The sequence below is a fragment of the Protopterus annectens genome, chromosome 14.part0 (genome assembly GCF_019279795.1).
Source record: "Protopterus annectens isolate FY-2018-M chromosome 14.part0, PAN1.0, whole genome shotgun sequence".
In the NCBI taxonomy this organism is placed as follows: Eukaryota; Metazoa; Chordata; order Ceratodontiformes; family Protopteridae; genus Protopterus; species Protopterus annectens.
The window spans coordinates 441,532,438-441,551,202 of NC_056748.1; the positions used below are offsets into that span (position 1 = coordinate 441,532,438).

The window sequence follows — 18,765 nt, forward strand, 5'->3', positions numbered from 1 at the left end:
GCTCAAGGGGATATGGTTTTCTTTAGGTGGAGCATGTTCATCAATTCTGGGTTGGACATGGCCTTGTATGTCAGGCAGAGATCACCTCTGAGTAGGCAGTATGCAACCGAGTACAGCTGGACTTTCTTCAGTCAAGCTGCATAGGGCATCTGTTTGAGGCCAGTGATCCTCTTGGTGAGGTACTTCTGTGGTCTTTCCAGCTGTTTCAGGTGTCTTGTAAGGTAAATCCCAAATGGGGTGTTGTACTCTATGATGGGTCTGATGAGTGATGCATAGAGGGGCACAATGACCTCTTTTGATCTGGATGCAAACCCTTTTTTGATTAGGTGGGCCAAATCGAAGGATTTTCCAACCACTTTGGCAATGTGATTATCAAAGGAGAGATTACTATCTACTTGGGTCCCCAGATCCCTTATTTCCTCCCAGTTTTATCATAGAACTTATAAACAAAGACATTCGCAACCTTCAAACACTGGACCCCACCCAGTTTGGGTTTGTGAAGGGCCGATCTTGTCTCCTGAACCTGACTGACTTCTTCGAATCAGTCTCCAGAACTGTAGACGAGGGTAAGCCTATCTGGACCTCGCCCTAATAGAGGGGAAGTTAAAGTCTCCCAGTATAAGGGTATTTGGTTGTACCCTAATATTTTCCAGTGTGTTTAGGAATGCGGAGTGGGGTCTTGGGACATGGTGGGGCATTTATAGCAGGCTACAACCTGGATTGCAGTTTTACCCAGTGTTAGCTGTACCTGAAGTATCTCTGACGTGTTATGTTGGGCCACTAGTCCGGAGGTGTGCATATCCTTTATGAATATGGAGACACCACCACCTTTAGTGCTTTGGTCCAGGTTTAGGGGCCGAAAGGTGTGGTATGAATTATAGCCTGGTAGTGCTGGGGTGCTCTCTGGAGCCTTGAACCAGGTCTCGGTCACTGCACAGATGTCAATGTTCTCCATTTTAAGGAGTGATTCAAGTGAGTGCATTTTGAGATTTAGACTTCTAACGTTGAGTAGTATAACCCACAGATTTTGTTTGCTTGCAGCTGTTATGGCTGTAATTTTGTCTTCAGGACATTGCCTAAAAAAGGCACTATAAGGGTGGCAAGAGCCTTGTCCAGTATCCGGAATCCCTGGGGTGACAGGTGCAGGCCATCTCAAACAAAGCATCGAGGTCTGTTAATCATGTCATCCCAGACAGACAGATACTGGATCCCCTTAGAATGACACCAGAAACTTAGCCAACTGTTGAAGTTAATCATTTTCTGCTTGTACTGTGGTATCATTCTGGATGACGGTAGGATGCTACTCACAGCTAAGGTCATACCTGTCTGGGCTGCTAGATCCGAGAGCTACTCTATGTCTCTTTTCATGAAGTCCAGGGAGGTACTTCTCAGGTCATTCACAGCAACATGGACAATGACAGAGCCATATTTGTACCTGTTGTGAAGTGACCTAAGTGCATGCATTATGTGGTGGATCCTGGCACCCAACAGGCAGATGACCGTAACTTTCTCCTTATTCAACCTAGTGAGTGGGACATCCATGTGCCTTACTATTGAGTCACCTATGACTAGTGTATTGGGTGAGTTGCTTGCCTTATGGGCTTTGGTTGAGTGGCACACTGTTTATGTGAGCTATGTGTCTCATGGTTTGTGCTGGGATGTGGTGGTTGTTTGCGCTTCTGCCCCAGAGGTCGCTGTTGTTTGGGCAAATTTTTATTGACAGCCTCTGCAAAAGTAGGTGTGTGTTTTGTGTTACTAAGTGAGGGTTATGGTGGTGTATGTTCTGGAGGCCTATGTGTTGAATGTGGTGTGGTGCAGGTGTTAACCTTCTCCTCTTGACTGGCTAATCCAGTCTTGGCTGGAGAGTGCTTGGCTTCCAGTTTGGCCCTATATGTGCATCTCTCACAAGTCATAGTGCTGGGAGGTAAGAGGACAGGGTTGTCTGTGTACATGAGGCAGTTGGTACATTGTCTCAGGATGCTCAAGTTCACCAGGTTGACAGGAGAAAGCACAGGGAAATGACCTTTGGACATGCCTGGATATGAGCTCAATGTATTAAGTATTGAAGCCTTTTATAAGAAAAATGTTGGGTGTATATCACAAGATCAAAACATTATAGCATCGAATGTGGGAACATCGAACTGGTAACCGTGAAAACCCAAAACTCTGAAAGCTGAGAACATTGAATTCTTTCCCAGGGAAATAATTCAGTGGGCTGTTTCCATGGCTTCACCATTTCCTCCACTGTGGTGCGATCTCGGAGTTGGTTTATTTAAGTAGGGGGTGGGGGGCACCCCCCCCATGTTGGGGGGTGTCGGGGGCTGAATCCCCCCATTAGACATAATTTGTAGTGTTTCTGTGTTTTGTGTTGGAACAGCGATTTTTCTCAGCTTTCGGAGTTTGGGGTTTTCGAGGTTACCAGTTTGATGTTCTCTTGCATTCGATGTTATAATGTTTTGATCATGTGATATAAACCCAAAAATGTCACTCAAAGTGTCTGTGTCTGTACAGAACACTGACAAACACTTGAGGGGAAACTAATACTTAGACCCTGAAAATTTAAAGATGAAGTATTTATGGCAGATATTCTGAAGTTAGGAAGAAATCAAGCAGTACTTACTGAAAATAAAGAATTAGCTTGACAAGAATGATAAAAAGAGGGGATTCACATATATATGGCTACTGCCTGACTACTACTAAAGCTGGTCTCACCACAGCTTCACTCTGTTGGGATACAATACTCCTTTGCTTCTTCTCTCACCAGAAGCAAAATGTTAGCACCAATCTGAAGAAGAGAAGCAGGCCACAGCCTATTTGGTGATCCACAGTCTTGTCCCAGATGATGCAAGGGTCTGCAGGCTTGTAGCCTTTTTCTGGTAAGCACGGACACTCACTCTCCAACCAGAAAGAGTCAGGAATCAATGCACTCTGCTCCTACTCTCACCGGGATCAGAATATAAGCACAGATTCCACGTTGTCACCTATAAAGCAGTTATTAAGCTTTCTGGTGATCAGCAGTCTCCAGGAAATAATGTAACTGCACTCTTTCTCTCATAAACAGAAAACAAAAGCACTAATCCCAAGATGACTACTGAGCGGCAGAATGTGGGCTCTCCAATAACTGGTGGTCTTGCAATAGATGCTTAAAGGTAAGATGAAAAAAATGGTTTATCCTAAACACTGCAGTGTGCACTAGAGGAGTTAGATGTGAAAGTAGGTAACTTAAGTTTTACCTGTCTAAAAAGTTAAGTTTTAGTGGAGAGTCACTATGTTTATAACAGCAAGATAGATTGAAAGGGGGTGGTCACTTTTTTATTCTGGTACAATGTAATACAGTAGGATGGCCAATAAATTTAAATAGTTGAAGGGAAGTGATTTCACAAAATGATAATTTTGTGCTTACTCACACCAACCAGTAAGAGCAGAGAGGAAATGAGATATATGGTCAAATTAACATAAGGGAGAGGCAACTAGAAAGACAGTGGTGTTTAAGAACACAACAGTAACGGGGTGGGAGGATGGGAACATTTTCTGTCTGACTCACAAGAGATAGAGCTGTGGTGTCTTTTCAAGTTTTAATATGCAGTTAAAATCAGAATACAAGTAAAACACAGTGTAAAGAAAACAAATCACAGTATACAAAATAGAAAAAGGCAGTAAAGTAATACAGAATACAACAAATAAAAAGCAAACTAATCTTTCCCTCACAGCAAACTGTAGCAGAGTCTGGGTGAGCCTTTCCAGTAAGAAGATGTTTTGCAAGTTAACCTTCTATGTGCCAGTTCCCACTGTTTATATGGTTCTATATTATAACACTGAATTTTACAAAGATTGAATGTTATAATATCGAACCCGTAATGTCGAACGCTGAAAACAGCGAAGGTGCAGGACACCGAATGCTTTCCCAGGGAAAGAATTTGGTGGGCCGTTGCTGTGCCTTCACTGTTTTCAGTGTTCGATATGTTGGAACGTTACGGGTCGGGTTCAGGTAAGTGTGCGATTGTGTGTAGGTTAGGGTTAGGAGGTGGGTTAGGTGAGTTAGGGAGCGAGTCAGGTAAGTATGTGGTTGTGTGGACATTAGAGTTAGGACGCGGGTCAGGTAAGTGTGCGATTGTGTGTAGGTTAGGGTTAGGGGGTGGGTTAGGTGAGTTAGGGTTAGGGCGTGGGTGAGGTGAGTGTGTGATAGTGACGGACCTTAGGGTTAGGGTTGGGTTAAGGTAAGTGGATAGCTAGCAGTGTATATAAAGTTTAGTTTAGGTTTAGGTGTAAGATTTTAAGTGTATCTGTGTGGATTGCTGTTTTGTGTGTGTGTTTGTGCTGTGTGTATGTTTCTCGAATAGCGATTTTTTTCCCCAGGAAAAATATTCACTATTCTGACAGTTCGATGTTTTCAGATTTCGGTGTTTAGGGTTCGATATTATAACATTTGATGTTTATGAACTTCAATGTTATAATATAGACCTGTTTATATACATTTATACAGTTACAATAGTTTATATGCATTTCTGTTCTAATTCAGAAGGGTACATTGTGGTCACACCTTTAAGCGACTGTGGTACTTTACACACACTTCTGTGCCAACAGTTTGATACACAGACAACATACAGTTCTAATATAGTGGTAACACAAGCAATTGCATCATGTTGGTATTCACAAATGACATATAACTATTTACAAAATTCCACATAGCTGGGCTGGCAGTATCTCCTTCTGTCACGCTTCTATATAAATCATATTAATATTCTCAAATGACATGTATTTATTTACAAAATTCCAGCGAGCTGGGCTGCCAATATTTCCTTTTGTGACAGTTTGAATCATTAAAAAAAATTACTTATTTTAATGGTTCCTCAGATGAGTGGAATACTTGGCAACAAAATTTTTAGTCTGGAAATAATATGAATGAATGGCATATGTCAATAAGTATTAATAATGTGGGGCATAAGATGATTACATGGCATTTCATGCTATCAAATGAAAGCTTACATAATGCTACAAAAGCTGTCATTGACACCACCTGTCTGCAGATATTCAAACTTGTTCAGTAATAAAATATGCATATTAGCATAATTATCTTATTTGTGTACATATAGCTGGCATTGTGCAAGTGGATGGATTCTAATTCAGTATTTCACATGTCCAGTCACCAGAGAGGTCATGAAAGCTTCACTGTTATGAGTGTATTACATATCTTCAAAATTACATTAATAACTTCAGCCAGAGAGTATTTACATGGGACTCCATGGTATCAACTGATAGTATAAACAATGCCTAAAAAACTTTGCACTGATAGTCAGTGTCTACCATCATTTCATGGCAGGTATTTACATGTATTTGTCTGTTAAATATTCAGATGTGCATAACATTCATAATTATGCAAATATCTCAAAAGTGCAATGCCATCTACAAATGTAGTTTGCAAGCAAATTTAGATCATATGTGCTAGATCAAACGTTACACTGATAGCTCAGGTCTGTCTACTATGGTTACAGAGATATTAATGCTTGAATAATTACAAGTAAAAGTATATATTATCTATGTGTGGCTGTCATATTAATATCTCCACTGTGAAGAGGAGTAGGGGAGTTTGTGCTGAATAACTTTTGCATTTTAAGTGTTTTGGCAACTTTTATTGTTTTTGAGATATATGTATATATATATATATATATATATATATATATATATATATATATATATATATATATATATATATATATATATAGACAGCTGTGGTGGTACAGCGGTAGCATTGTTGCCTCACAACAAGAGGTTCTACTGTTTGATTCTCGGCTGGCGTGCCTTCTATGTGGAGTATGCATGTCATCCCTGTGGTCGAGTGACCTCCAAAAGACATGCATGAATGGGCATGCCTTCACTGAAGGTTGGGTGTCGGGCTGGCAACTTGGCACCATAAAAATCTACTGCCAATCATTAGCAGACCGGAGTTCTGCTGTGGTGACCCCTAACTGGGAAAAGCCAAAAAGACAAACATATATATATATATATATATATATATACACCTCTCAACTGTACAGATTTTCGCAGAATATCCAGATTTTTGCCTCATATTTTTGGTCTGTTTTTTTTTTTTTTTTTAATTGTGTTTTGGCAAACTAGTGGCAAATCATTTGAAGTTGATTGAAGTTAGAAAATAATGTCATTTGAGTTTCAGACTTTATACCCTTCAGAAAATTCATGCTAATGTAAAACGTGTTATTCCATCAACTTTCTAAGTTTGCAAGAGAAATATTTAAAATTTGTTCCTATTTTTGGGCTTTGCACCACTTTTATTTATGTCTTTGTCCTGATTCCTTGCTCTAAGAGGTTGAGAGGTATGTCATATATATTGCAGCTAGGTTTCAAAATGTGCATTCCCAGAATTTTAGCCTGGGCAAAGACTGTCCAGGCAGGAACTCTTCAGGTGTCAGAAGGTGTGAAAAATCCACTCAGGCTAGGTATGAAAGAGTTAAGCACCTGCTTGTCCTCTTTGTGTAGTTATAGAGCAGCATTTATATTACCTGATATTTAAGAATTTTTTTTCTTGTCTGTACCATAGTTTATTTTCCGGTGTTAAGTGAAATTTATTAGTTGCTGAGTTTCATATGTTTTGGATGTTGTCTTGTATAGTTAAACAAAGTTAATTTTATAAAAAGTGCATAAAGCGTATACAGGCTTAATAATTCATTCATTATTTTCATCTGCAAGAATTTCTTGCAGCGAGTTTGTGTTCATGTATATGCTGCCATTGCTGCATTTAGAAGTATTTTTTTTCATAAAACGAAGTCTGACAGAAATAGAAACAGACTCTTTGAAACTGTAACATTATTACAACAAACAAGAATGAAATATCTACATAATGCCACACCCCTTTAACTTTTTTGTATTACTACTCGAGCAGCTCCTATTATGCTTCTATGGAAACTGATGCATTTCTTAGTAATTTCAGCAAGCCTAGGTAAAGACAATTAGAAGAATGTGGTGGGCGGGGTTTATGAAGCATGGAATGACTTCCTCTTCCAGACAGAAGGAAACAAAAAAGCCACATGGAGGCTTTTTTGGGCCCATTGGGAGCTTCAGTGACTAGCAGCATCCAGCAGTAGAGCAGGTGCTGAAAGGACAGCTCCCCCGTGAGTAGAATACTTGATTCTAGCGGAGGGTCGAGGAGGCGTCCTTTCATGACCTCTACTGAGTAACGCCTCCCAAAACCAGACCCCGGGGACCCAGTCCAAGTCACTTCTGTGATTCATTCATTACCTTCCAGTTGCTGAAATAGGGTCAGAGCAGGGTATGGTGCATGCATGCACCTCCACTGCGTTTCTACTTCCGTGTCACATATTTGAAGACTGGAGTGGAGCACCGTGTCGCAGAAGGACAGGCATTGCTTTGGGATGGCTCAGGGATTCTTCTCCTTCTTCTTTACATTTCCGAACCGACACTCATACATTTTAAAACCCTTCATGTGTTGATTTGTTTTGGTGACACTTCCAATCGACGTCGTCTTTCACAATGTATTAAAACAACTGACATGTGCCATAGTGTGCGTCACATGTTATGACACCGGGTTTTAGTTCGTCTAATCTGTTAAGAAGCGTTTCAAGTTCTTAACGGTAATTTGCGGCAAAAGTTCAAACGGCCTTGTAAGCCTGTGTTACTGCTGTCAAAGTCGGTAGGAGTCAGTGATACCCCCATCTTTTGTTTCACATTTAACGCCTTTCGGGACCAGTCAGTTCCGCTGCACCACTACACCACAAGGTATTATCTTTATTTCAAGTACAATTTTGGTATGATATTGAGGGCAATGTCCCTGTATTAAAAAGCAATCTATTGTTCAGAGTTACTCTTACGACAGATGAGTGGGGTAGAATGTCAGTACTGTTTGTAGTACTTGGGGGGATGACTATTGTGGAAAAATACAAGAGAGCAGCATGACTGCGTTAAACCTGGATACCGCACTCCAATGCTTGCGCTTGTGTTTGCAGCTGCAAAGCATTGATTGAGCTACTTTAGAACAATTTGAGTAGAGATTTTGAGTTAAACGTTTTTATTAATGCTAATTCAGTATATTTCCCCGCATTGCTGTTTTTTATGATTGGCATTTTAGGTAGGCGACTCAAATGATGGCAGAGAGAAGATACTGGAATAAGGAAGATGACACCCCAGTGTACCTAGCCAGACCTGGCACTACAGCTCAAACGCCTCGGGTGAAATATGGGGGTATGTTCTCTGCAGTGGAGGGAGCTTATGAGAACAAAACGATTGATTTTGATGCCTACAGCGTGGGAAGGAAAGGATCTCGTACCCCAAGGAGTAGCAGCAAGAATGACATGTTGGATGGGGAAAATTTCAGTGAGACTGCCAGCGATGTGAGTGAGGTGTCTGGGTCAGCTATCAGTTCCCCAGGAGACCATGACAAGACGCCAGGCATAGAAATCAAATACGTAGGAGGGAAAGAACTGCTGCAAGGCCAGAACAATGAAAAGGTAAAGGGTTAATCGATTCTGTAGTGTCAATGGACCTCACACACACACACACACACACACACACACACACACACACACACACACACACACACACACGCGTAATTGATGAATTGCCACCGTACTGTTTTACTGCTCTGAATGCAAACATTCCTAACTATGCTATATTGGGCTAACAATCAAACTAAGTATGATCAGGTAACCGGGGGGTTAACTCTTTCTTGCATATTAACCACGTTCTCGAGTGGATCCCAAATGCTGCTTATCGTTACCGACCGTGCACAAAGGCACGGTTTACTTTATTTTTAATTAGATATACAAAAAGTTTGCATGTAGGTTACTATCATTTTGTGATGTTTTACACTGTATGTGATTTGAAGTCTGATCTCGCATCCCAAATAAATGGTTTGAAGTGAAATGCAGTAACCTCGAAAATCCGAAATTAGACTAAAAGACACTTACTTGGAGGGTCAGCTACCGAGTTTCTTTTTTCAGATTATCTACGAGAATGCGATGTAACTCGAAATTACCGGAGCTTCTTTGTTCCCAGACTACATTAGAAGTGACTTGTGGTTTTAAACTTAAAACAGTTGCAGCCAGTGTGTTTCTGCCGATCAAGACATATACTTTGTACCTGACACGCCTTTCTTTTAAGATGTACCCTCGCCTAACATCTTTCCTTTCCTAGCATCTATTGTTATTAGATGTAAGCATACCTCTGAACCTCTCAGGATAAACATCTGGACAAAGCCTATAATAATAATGGCCCAAAATAGGGATATATTTTAATTAATACTCTTATAAACTTAGAAAGTTGCTAGAATAAGACGATTTGTGTTGGCATACGTTTTCTGAAGGATATGAAGTCTGAAACTCAAGTGTCATTATTTAGCGACTTCAGTCACCAGTGATTTTCCAGAAAACCACAAATTTTATGAGGAACACATCAGACGTATGAGGCAGAAATCTGGACATTCTGCGAACATCTGGACAGTGAAAGGTCTAAGTATATAAGGAATGTAAAAACAGCCATACCGGTTTCAGATCTAGTGCATCACATTGTGTTGTATTTTCTGCTAGGAAAGGCTTGACTCTTCTGAGACTTGTGAACTGCAAAAATTAAGTTTCGCAACAAAAGGAGGCGCGATACTCTGGGAGAAACATCTGAGATGTAAAGCAGAGGGCAGCATGCGTGCTTGTTACATACTGCGTGATTCAACGTGAGTTATCCTTCTGGGCTCCACTAAAAAAAGACCCCTGCTCTCAGAAATCCCACCCATTCAATAGGACAGTAGCAAGACGTTCTGTATGGTTATGTGATAAGTACGTCTAATAAATCCTGAAATCAATTTAGGAAGGCATCACTGAGCGTAGGTTTGTGTACAGCCAAATGGGCACAACATCTCCAGATTTAGAAAGAAGCATGGATGTCCAAATGAAAGAAAGGACTATCGTAAACTGTATGTAGGAGGGATCCATGGGTGCATACCTCTCAACTGTGCAGATTTTTCGCAGAATGTCCAGATTTTTGCCCCATATTTTTGGTCTGTTTTTCATAAAATTTCTAGTTTTCTGGCCAGTCACTGAAGACTGAATTCACCAAATAATGACATATATTTGAGCTTCAGACTTTATATCTTTCAGAAAATGCGTACTAACACAAATCCTGTTATTATAGCAACTTTCTATTTTTATGAGAGCAATATTTAAAATCTGAGCCTATTTTGGGGCCTTTGTCCCCCATTATTTTTAGGTTTTGTCCAGATATCCTGGGCTAAGAGCTTGAGTGGTATGAGTGATTTCTCTCAAATGGAAGAACTCAAACTCTTAATTCTTTGAAGAACACTATTTTATTTGCATCGCATTGTATTATTGTCTCTGCTTTTGAAGAATAGCTTACATGGTATGTTTCAGCACAGGGTAATAGTGGTTGTGTACAAATCTCAATGAGTTGTATCACTGTAGGAATTTGCCTTGGTATGAATTAGGGCTGGTCCTTGACAGTACTGAAAGATCCATTTAGAGTTTGTTTAGACATTGCTTTAGGAAGTATTACTCTAAAATAGCTTCAGTTCATATGAAAAAATAATTTTAATAACTTTTTAAAGTGATGTGCATGCCCCTGCTGAAGGCTGTATTATTGTATTCATAATGCATGACAAGGACTTTGTATTGTTTTGCCTACTTCAGAGACCATATTATATTGCTATGACAGTGAAGCAAAGCAGAACAAGAAGACTTAAAAGCACACCACACACTAATGTCACAAAGTAAAAGTTTTAGCACACCAAAACAAGCAAACAAACAAAAGAATAAAAGTAAAACCTTACTGAGTTACTGACAAAATAGTAACAGTGCAAGCTAAGTGTAAGTTAGCAGTAAAAACAGTCAATCACATACCACTTGCTTTCAGAGACGTCACTAACGACAGAAAAAGGCAAAAGAAACAGGGAAAATGACTGCATAAAAACAGAAGCAATTTAAAAATGCTATGCACTTTACACAGTAAAGTCTAATAAGTCATCAAAGCTTTCTAAGGAACCTTGCTTTTGGAGGACTGTATGTAGAGATGTATTTATGGCAAAATAAAGAAAGTAACAAAGTCAAATCCATAAACATCACAAAGTATTTTTTTTGCGCCACCCCTTATTTTAATGTAGTTTTGATGTTTTTTATACCACTGCTCCATATTTTTTGTGGGAAAGAGAATAATATCCTAATCCCTCATTCCATTATTTCTATTCCATCAGTAGCACTACCCATAACATATCCTCTTATTGGGTAAATTCCAAAAGGCGTGCTGTCAGTGTAAGTGACCACTTACACTGAGAGCAAGTCCTTTAGAATCTGGTCCCTAGTATAAGCCTGTTTATATATAGGCCTTAGATGGAAGTAAGTCACTTACACTGAGAGCAAGTCTTTCAGAATCAGGGCAGACGTAGACTGAAAGCAATTCTTTTGGAACCTGGCCCTCTGTTTATTCACAATTGTTCCTTTAAGATATTACACCCTTTGTTGGCATCTATGCAAGGACGGATTCTAGCACAGACTGTAAGTAAATGCCAGCTTTACTTCAAAATGATTATACTACCCTGCTTCTCATACATGATAAAGTACCTATTTACATAACCAGATCCATCCCCATATATACTATAATCAAATAAAGCTTCATTCAGAAATGCTTACATCACCCTAATTACTTAATTACATAAATAGATCCATCCTCAGACATAGTATAATCAAACAACAGCTTCACTCAAAAATGCCTCAGGCATGGTATAATCAAACAACAGCTTCATTCAAAAATGCTTACATCACCCTAATCCACAGTAAAAGTGATAGTATCTCTCCTGTTGTTATGCACCTCTCAGCTTGTAATCTTCCATCTGAATATTCTAGTGTCAGTGAACATTTTGTCAACATGGTGTGCATAATAATATAGCCAGGCCAACACAGTATAAAGAAAGTTACTGTACATACTACCACAACAGATAAACAACCAGAACACAATAGAGTTTCAAAGTGCTGCCCATAGTGGCAGTAGGATTACGTACTGCAGTATTACATGATATGGTATGTATGAATGAATACAATCTTAGGACTAGCTCCTACAAGAAGAATTATCTCTTGACGTTCACCTTCAAGGTCACAATTGTTACTATACGTCCTTTGAAATGTAATTCCAATGTAAACATTACTATATCAACCATTATCCTCTGTTGCTGTACAGTTGTATATCAACAATGAGCATTTAGTAAAATTAAGAATGCATGATTTGTACATGTATCTCAATACAAATAATCATTATAGTAGGTGAACTACATAATTGCAACTTGCTGCCTTGGAAGTGCGTCAAGAAACTATAGACTGACACATCTAATTATATATTGACAGCTGTCTCGTTGTAGTAATGTGTCCTGCTACATGCACCAGTTATTATGTACAATAAAATAATACCAGCTGCATACAGTTTCTGTTAAATGTTGTCAGAACTTGGCTGCAATCCAGGCTAGAGTACAGGTACTTATTAATTTTAAAGATGAACGACTAGTGTGGTATTTGTTGTTGTTTGTTTGTGGGGGGTGTATTTGGAAATATTTTTCAATGTCATTTGATCATATAGTGATTATTTTTTATGCATTGTTACATGTATGCATGAGTGTAATATCTGTGACTTTAATTTTAGTTTGTTTCTCAATTAAAAAAACAAATGAAACAACAACATCCTAATATTTTCATAGAAAATGTTCTAATTTCTCTTAAATGCTGCAGAAAACATATTGTAACTGTAATACAGTAGTGTGAGATGAAAAGGGCAAACACTTAAGGTCATGCATTGACGTGTTTCATTTTTTTAATATAATTTTTTATATCAGAACATATGATTGCCTGCTGTTTTCTTCCTGTGTCCATAAATGACACTAGGAAGGTGACAGGGATGGAAGCCCTCAGTAGTGATCCAACAATGACAGAATTTATACCTATAGTGTAATTTTCATTAGTTTTGCTAAACAAACATTCAGCTTATATTCATATATAGTGTGTGCCACTTTTATGTAGTCATGGAACTTTCTTCATTGTCTCTGCTGAAAATGGACAGTGCTGAGCATCCCTGGTAGTAAAATGTAAATAAAATATATCTATCTGGCATTGCCCATGAAATGCCATCCATCAACTGCATGAATGCTTGCTTCTGCATTTGCATGAAGCAATGTGACATTGGACCATAAAGTTGTTTATAAAGTTCTCCTAGTTGCTGTACCCCCATCTCCATGTGAGGTCAGACTTGCAGTGAATTAATCCACAGAACTAGGACAACAATGAGTCTTTCAGTTTGGATGATAAAGTGACATATAGATCTTTCCTATTGATTGAAAGACTGATTCTCATACAGAAGCTAAAGTCTGGTGTTTTTGAAAAAAAAAATGTCCCACTTTTTGCACAAAGATATTGTGGATAATAGGAGGGGGAGAAGGAGGCTAACTAAACATACTTGTCCAGGGCCCCTGAATATATGCTTCTTAAGTGTAAGTGGGGCTGCCTCCCACCCTTAGCCCCTCACCCATACATTATGCATACTGAACATCAAGTCTATTAAAGGATAGTGAATAAATAGTGAGGTAGCAATAAATAATGTATTCCTTTGAGATGATTTTGTGGAATATTAAAGCATGTGGCAACCTAAGGATCAGAGAACAGATAATGTTCCTTTTAAAACTATTTGATGAACTAGTTAATAATGCAAGTGGTTTCAGGGCGTAGCCACTCCTAAAGTGTGTAATATACTAAGTTTTAAGTACTTTTTAAGGTTTTACAGTTTTATTAATCTACTATCTATTTATTGATTTATTTGTTGTATAGTTGTAATTGCAGACACAGAATGTAACTTCATATTTATAATTGTGACTACTTTGTGCATTTTAACTCATTAAAATGTTGCTTTAGGCTGTATACTTTAATGGTTAATATTTTAATTAGCAACCTCCATGTTAAATACAGTATGCAGTGTACATGGGCTAGCACTCTTAACAATTGCTGTAAAATTAAGTTTGGAATGAGGTAGGGGTGCCAACATTTTAATTTTATTCTTCTAATTCTGCAATAGCTGAGAGCTCCATTGCAATTCTATGGAGAAACTTCATTAGATGTTTTTTTCCTGAAGAAATAAATTATAATTACAGAAAATGCATCACTTATTTAAAAGGCTTTGACTAAATTACAATGAGTACCATCTAGCATTTAGAACTGATTTGCAATTACAGCAGTTTGTTTAGGGACATGGTTGACAGTTCATCAAGGGTAATATTTCAATGATGTACCTGCAGGAAAGGTAAGGAACTGTTGTAGCTGTGGCAGTTATGTCTGTTTATGGCAGTATTGTCCCTATGGCAGTACCACTCTCAGAAGTCACAGGTTCATATTATATGTCCCAACCATTCTTTATATGTAAATATAGAAAGTCTCTGATTAATTGTTTTATTTAATTACCTGTTGAGTTATATTTACTTATTTATGCCTTTGGCCCTGTTTGGGGCATAGGCCACCTACAAGCACTCTCCAGCCCTTCCAGTCCTATTCCAGTTTTTCCAGTTGTCTGCAAGAATGACCCATTCTTTTCATGTCCACATCCAGGTCATGCTGCCATGTATTCCTTGGCCTGCCTCTTTTTCTTTTCCTTGTGGATTCCAAGTGAGAGCTTGTCTTGTTGTGCTGGATGTTGGCTTTCTTAAGGTGTACCCGATCCACTGCCACTGCTTCTTGAGTATCTCTGTTTCTACAGGGCTTTACTGTGTTTGACTCCAAAGCTCCTCATTACTTATTGTTTTTAGCCAGAGGATGCAGAGGATCTTCCTCTGACACATGTTAACAAATGTCTGTAGCCTTCTCATTGTGGTAGCTGTGGTTCTCCAGATTTTGGCTCCATAGAACAGGACTAGCTTCACCATGATGTTGAAGATCCTAGTCTTGATCTGTGTTGAGAGGTTAGTAGATCTCCAGACTTTCTACCGCTGTTGCAAAGCCGCTCTTGCTTTTCCAACCTGGTTTCTAACATCTGTGTCGCCGTCAGTGCCTCCAAGCCTGTCAACTATGCAGTCCATATGCAAAAATCTATCCATTTCCTGCAGTGCCTCGCCCTCTAGAGTAATTGGAGATGCATTGTTGTTGTTAACTTTTAATACCTTCCTCTTTTCTGTATGAATGTCGAGTCCTAATCGACTAGGCTGAGTTAAAGTAAGCAACATATACATTTCGTTTTAGCCATGGCCCACAGTAGTGCAACGATGTCTGAGAGTCATAAAGTACAATATACATAAAACCAAGGACGGACATTAGTAAACAATGTACACAGTTTTGCTGTATGTGGCACTGTTGTATGTAGACTAGAGTCACCCAGAGTTGCATTATGTGCTATTATAGTTGAGTCTCCTGCCTGTCCTGTTCTGTGTTGCTAGCTCATTTTACACACATACACACACAGACACAAACATATGCATTCACTCCTTTCATCCTGTCACACCACATTCTGGACCCTAGTACTTATGTGCGAACATTTTCTGTGAAAAAAATGAGCATTTATTTTCCTCATTCTACTACCGTGAAATCAAAATCTGAATCCTCATGACTTGGTGTAGGCCATGTAGAAACAGGTGTTCTCCCAGGATACTGTTCATGCTTGTGAGATTCTTGAAAGATTACATCTTTCTCCACTCTGTACTGTGTTGGAGGCAGCACTATGTCCTTGGAGGTGCAGTGGGGGGAGGGCTACCATTTTATTAGTGTTTTCTGCACTGACTCATTTGTTCCTGTTTCTTAGATACAGCAGTGCTGCAGGAGGTTTCATTAGTGCAGCAACTGCTTATGACTTAAAGTCTCAAAATCTGCCCCAACATCTGTTTTCTTGGTCTGTTTGTTATGAGATACAGACATTGTGACAGTTGTTGTTCTTGCATTTTATGCATGTAATTGTTTGGTTTCTGCTGTGTTATGTTTCAGTTGCAGTTTCTCTAACCATCATTGCTGACTTTAGCTTTTCTTTCTTTTTGTACTAGAAGCTGCACCACCATTCAACTGAACATTTATTTTGCTGTCATCTTACTAGGCATGCTTTCCTCTTCACTGCTTTTGTAGAGATTTAGGTGAATATTTTGGAGTACATCCATTTTGGAAACTATTTCTCATTCAAGCCTGACTTTCATCTTAGTGTGCATTTCCTGTTTTCTCACCTCCTGCACTGAATAATAAATCACCAAATAAATCATAACTGTTTTTGCATCATAGAGAATATGAATATATGAATCATATGTGTTCACTTGGTGAAACACAATTGCCTTAAGAAATTAAGTGTGATTGGCACATTTCCCATCACGTCTCAATGTCTTGTGATCCTAAGAAAAAAAAACTTTCTCATAACCTGCAGTGAGAAAGTGAGACAAATACATTGCACATGGGGTATATGGAGACAGAAATGGAATTTGGCTTGAAGGGGTGCATTTTTTGTATCTTTAGAGAACAGAACTTTCTCAGAATGCTATCTGGATGTCACACCTATAAATGAACACTGACAGGATAAAGGTAATTCAAATGTCTATGAAAATAGTGAATTGAAAACATAATAAATCTTCCCAAGATCATTGTTTCTATATGGGAACAAAAGAGAGTTAGCTGGCAAACAAGTTTTTATATCTTGTGAGGATTAATAAACTAAATGAATGCGTATTCCACATTCGCATGTTCTTGTTATAGGACGTAATTGTGCCACAGTGAGGGGTGGCTTCATAAAGGGGGATTTCAGGTGGTATGTGTGCCCTAACATATTGTGGCAACCAGCCCTGTGAGTGACAGGATGCAGACTGTACTGGACAGTCACAAATCAATGACAGGGCAAAAAAGTATGTCAGTGACCTATCAGAAACCTTTGTAAAGTAGCTAAAACAGGCAGCCTGATTGGCTGTTACACTGCATATCTTCCAAAAGTGTTTGTGTAAGTTTTGGGTATGAGCCTCAGATAGCTGGTTACGCTGGAAGATGTTGCCCTCTGGTTTGTTATTAAGCGTTATACTGACTGCTTCTGTCCTACACTTTTCATTCCTCTCCTTCATTATTTGTGTTTCCACTACTTACACTGGTAGTCTGCTTCAGAAACATGAGATCCTCTTTCTTTCTCTCTCTCTGTCCCGCAGATGTCTTTTTACAGCTTCCTACCGCTTGTCTGTCAGTAATGCACACAGTCTCATTATGAATACTCCATTTGTGCACCTGGTTCACTTTTGTAGCTTACTTAAGTGTTTATGTGAAGTAGTTCTTTGGCATTGCTCTTATTAAATGCACACAAGAAATTTTTCATAGAGGTCTTTATCCAGCCTCTCTATCCATTTGTTTACCTTTTAATCATATATGCTTTCTGAAATGGAGCTTTCCTTATTATGCACAGTACTGGGGAGGGGGCGGGGATAATCCCAACAAATAATGTTAGCAAAAACGCCATCCTCCCCTAAGGATACTCCTTCTGTGTGCAAAAAGTCATCTCTCACATGCAGTAGCCAGTGACTGATTACACTGTCATGTCAAATGGCGATAGTAACTATGGCAATTAAAAGTCTCTGTCTCTCCTATTTAATTCACTCTGCTGCTGCAGTCAGTGATTTAGGACGGTAAGAATCACATCTCGGGAAGTGCATTCCATAGCCAATGTTTTTGATAGCTCAACAATTTTCCAAGAATACAGACACACTTCCCACACCCAGCCTAACTGCCCGTGCTGTTACAGAGTTTGCTGCCATCTAGTGGAATGATTACCTTACTTTCCCAGTTCTTGCACAAAATGGAAAAGCAGACATCTTTATACTGAGCCCTGTGGTATTCAGCTCTTTACTCATGGTTGCAGTGCAACACTTGTGCATCATTCTTTAGTTCCATTAAGCATTCCTCACATTTCATTTCTCTGAATTTAATTCCAAGGCTGTCCAAACAGGTGACAGTCACTATCATGCCTTGATACAGGTTTGCTGTTAGGGAGTTAGTAATAGTTGTTTATTTTTGTATGGTATAATACACCCCAAGACACACACACACACACACACACACACACACACACACACACACACACACACACACACACATACACACACAAGCACACACAAACACACACACACACACACACACACACACACACACACACACACACACACACACACACACACATGCACACACACGTGTCAGACCACTTTTGCTGAGGTCATCCTGTTTGTTTTGCTCACTATTTCCGTACATTGTGTAACTGTATTTGCTCTCTTTTACAGCCCAGAAAAAAAGTCTTTTTCTAGAGACCTAAAGAATGACATAATTGTTGGGGGTTATGCACAGAAACAATAACTTTTCAGTTACTAAAGAGAAAATATCCCAACTCATCTATCCATTGTTCTTCATAAGGGAAGAGGTCTATGTTTTCTTTTCATAACCTATACCGTATTATGTCAACATGTCTTATTTAACTGCTGTTGAAGGTTTAATTCCTTGAACTGGGTATTTGAGGTACCATTTGTTTGGTGAAGGAATAGGTTGTTAAAGAGTGTTGCATATTGCATGTCTCGAAAGACTAGACACAGATCTGCACAGAATAGTCTATAAGAGGTTTGGTACAGAGTGAGGGCTGCCAGTCTGTCCTGATAACTAAGATTTTTGAGGCCACTGATCTTTTTTAATTATGAATATATGAGGTCTTTCAAGTTGTTCAATAATAACAAGTAAAACAAACACTGCCAGCACCATGATCTCAAATAATACTTTA

The 18,765-nt window shown here is 39.0% G+C and overlaps 1 protein-coding gene across 1 annotated transcript in view; it reads left to right on the plus strand.

The window, feature by feature from the left end:
• The first annotated feature begins 7,089 nt into the window (after positions 1-7,089).
• The window catches only part of CRMP1 (collapsin response mediator protein 1), an 808,535-nt gene continuing 796,859 nt past the window's right edge, over positions 7,090-18,765 (plus strand). Inside the window, exons 1-2 of the mRNA XM_044056207.1 lie at positions 7,090-7,752; positions 8,102-8,480. Of these exons, the coding sequence (XP_043912142.1) occupies positions 8,115-8,480 (366 nt within the window). The 5' untranslated portion in view covers positions 7,090-7,752; positions 8,102-8,114. The remainder of the gene's footprint in view (positions 7,753-8,101; positions 8,481-18,765) is intronic.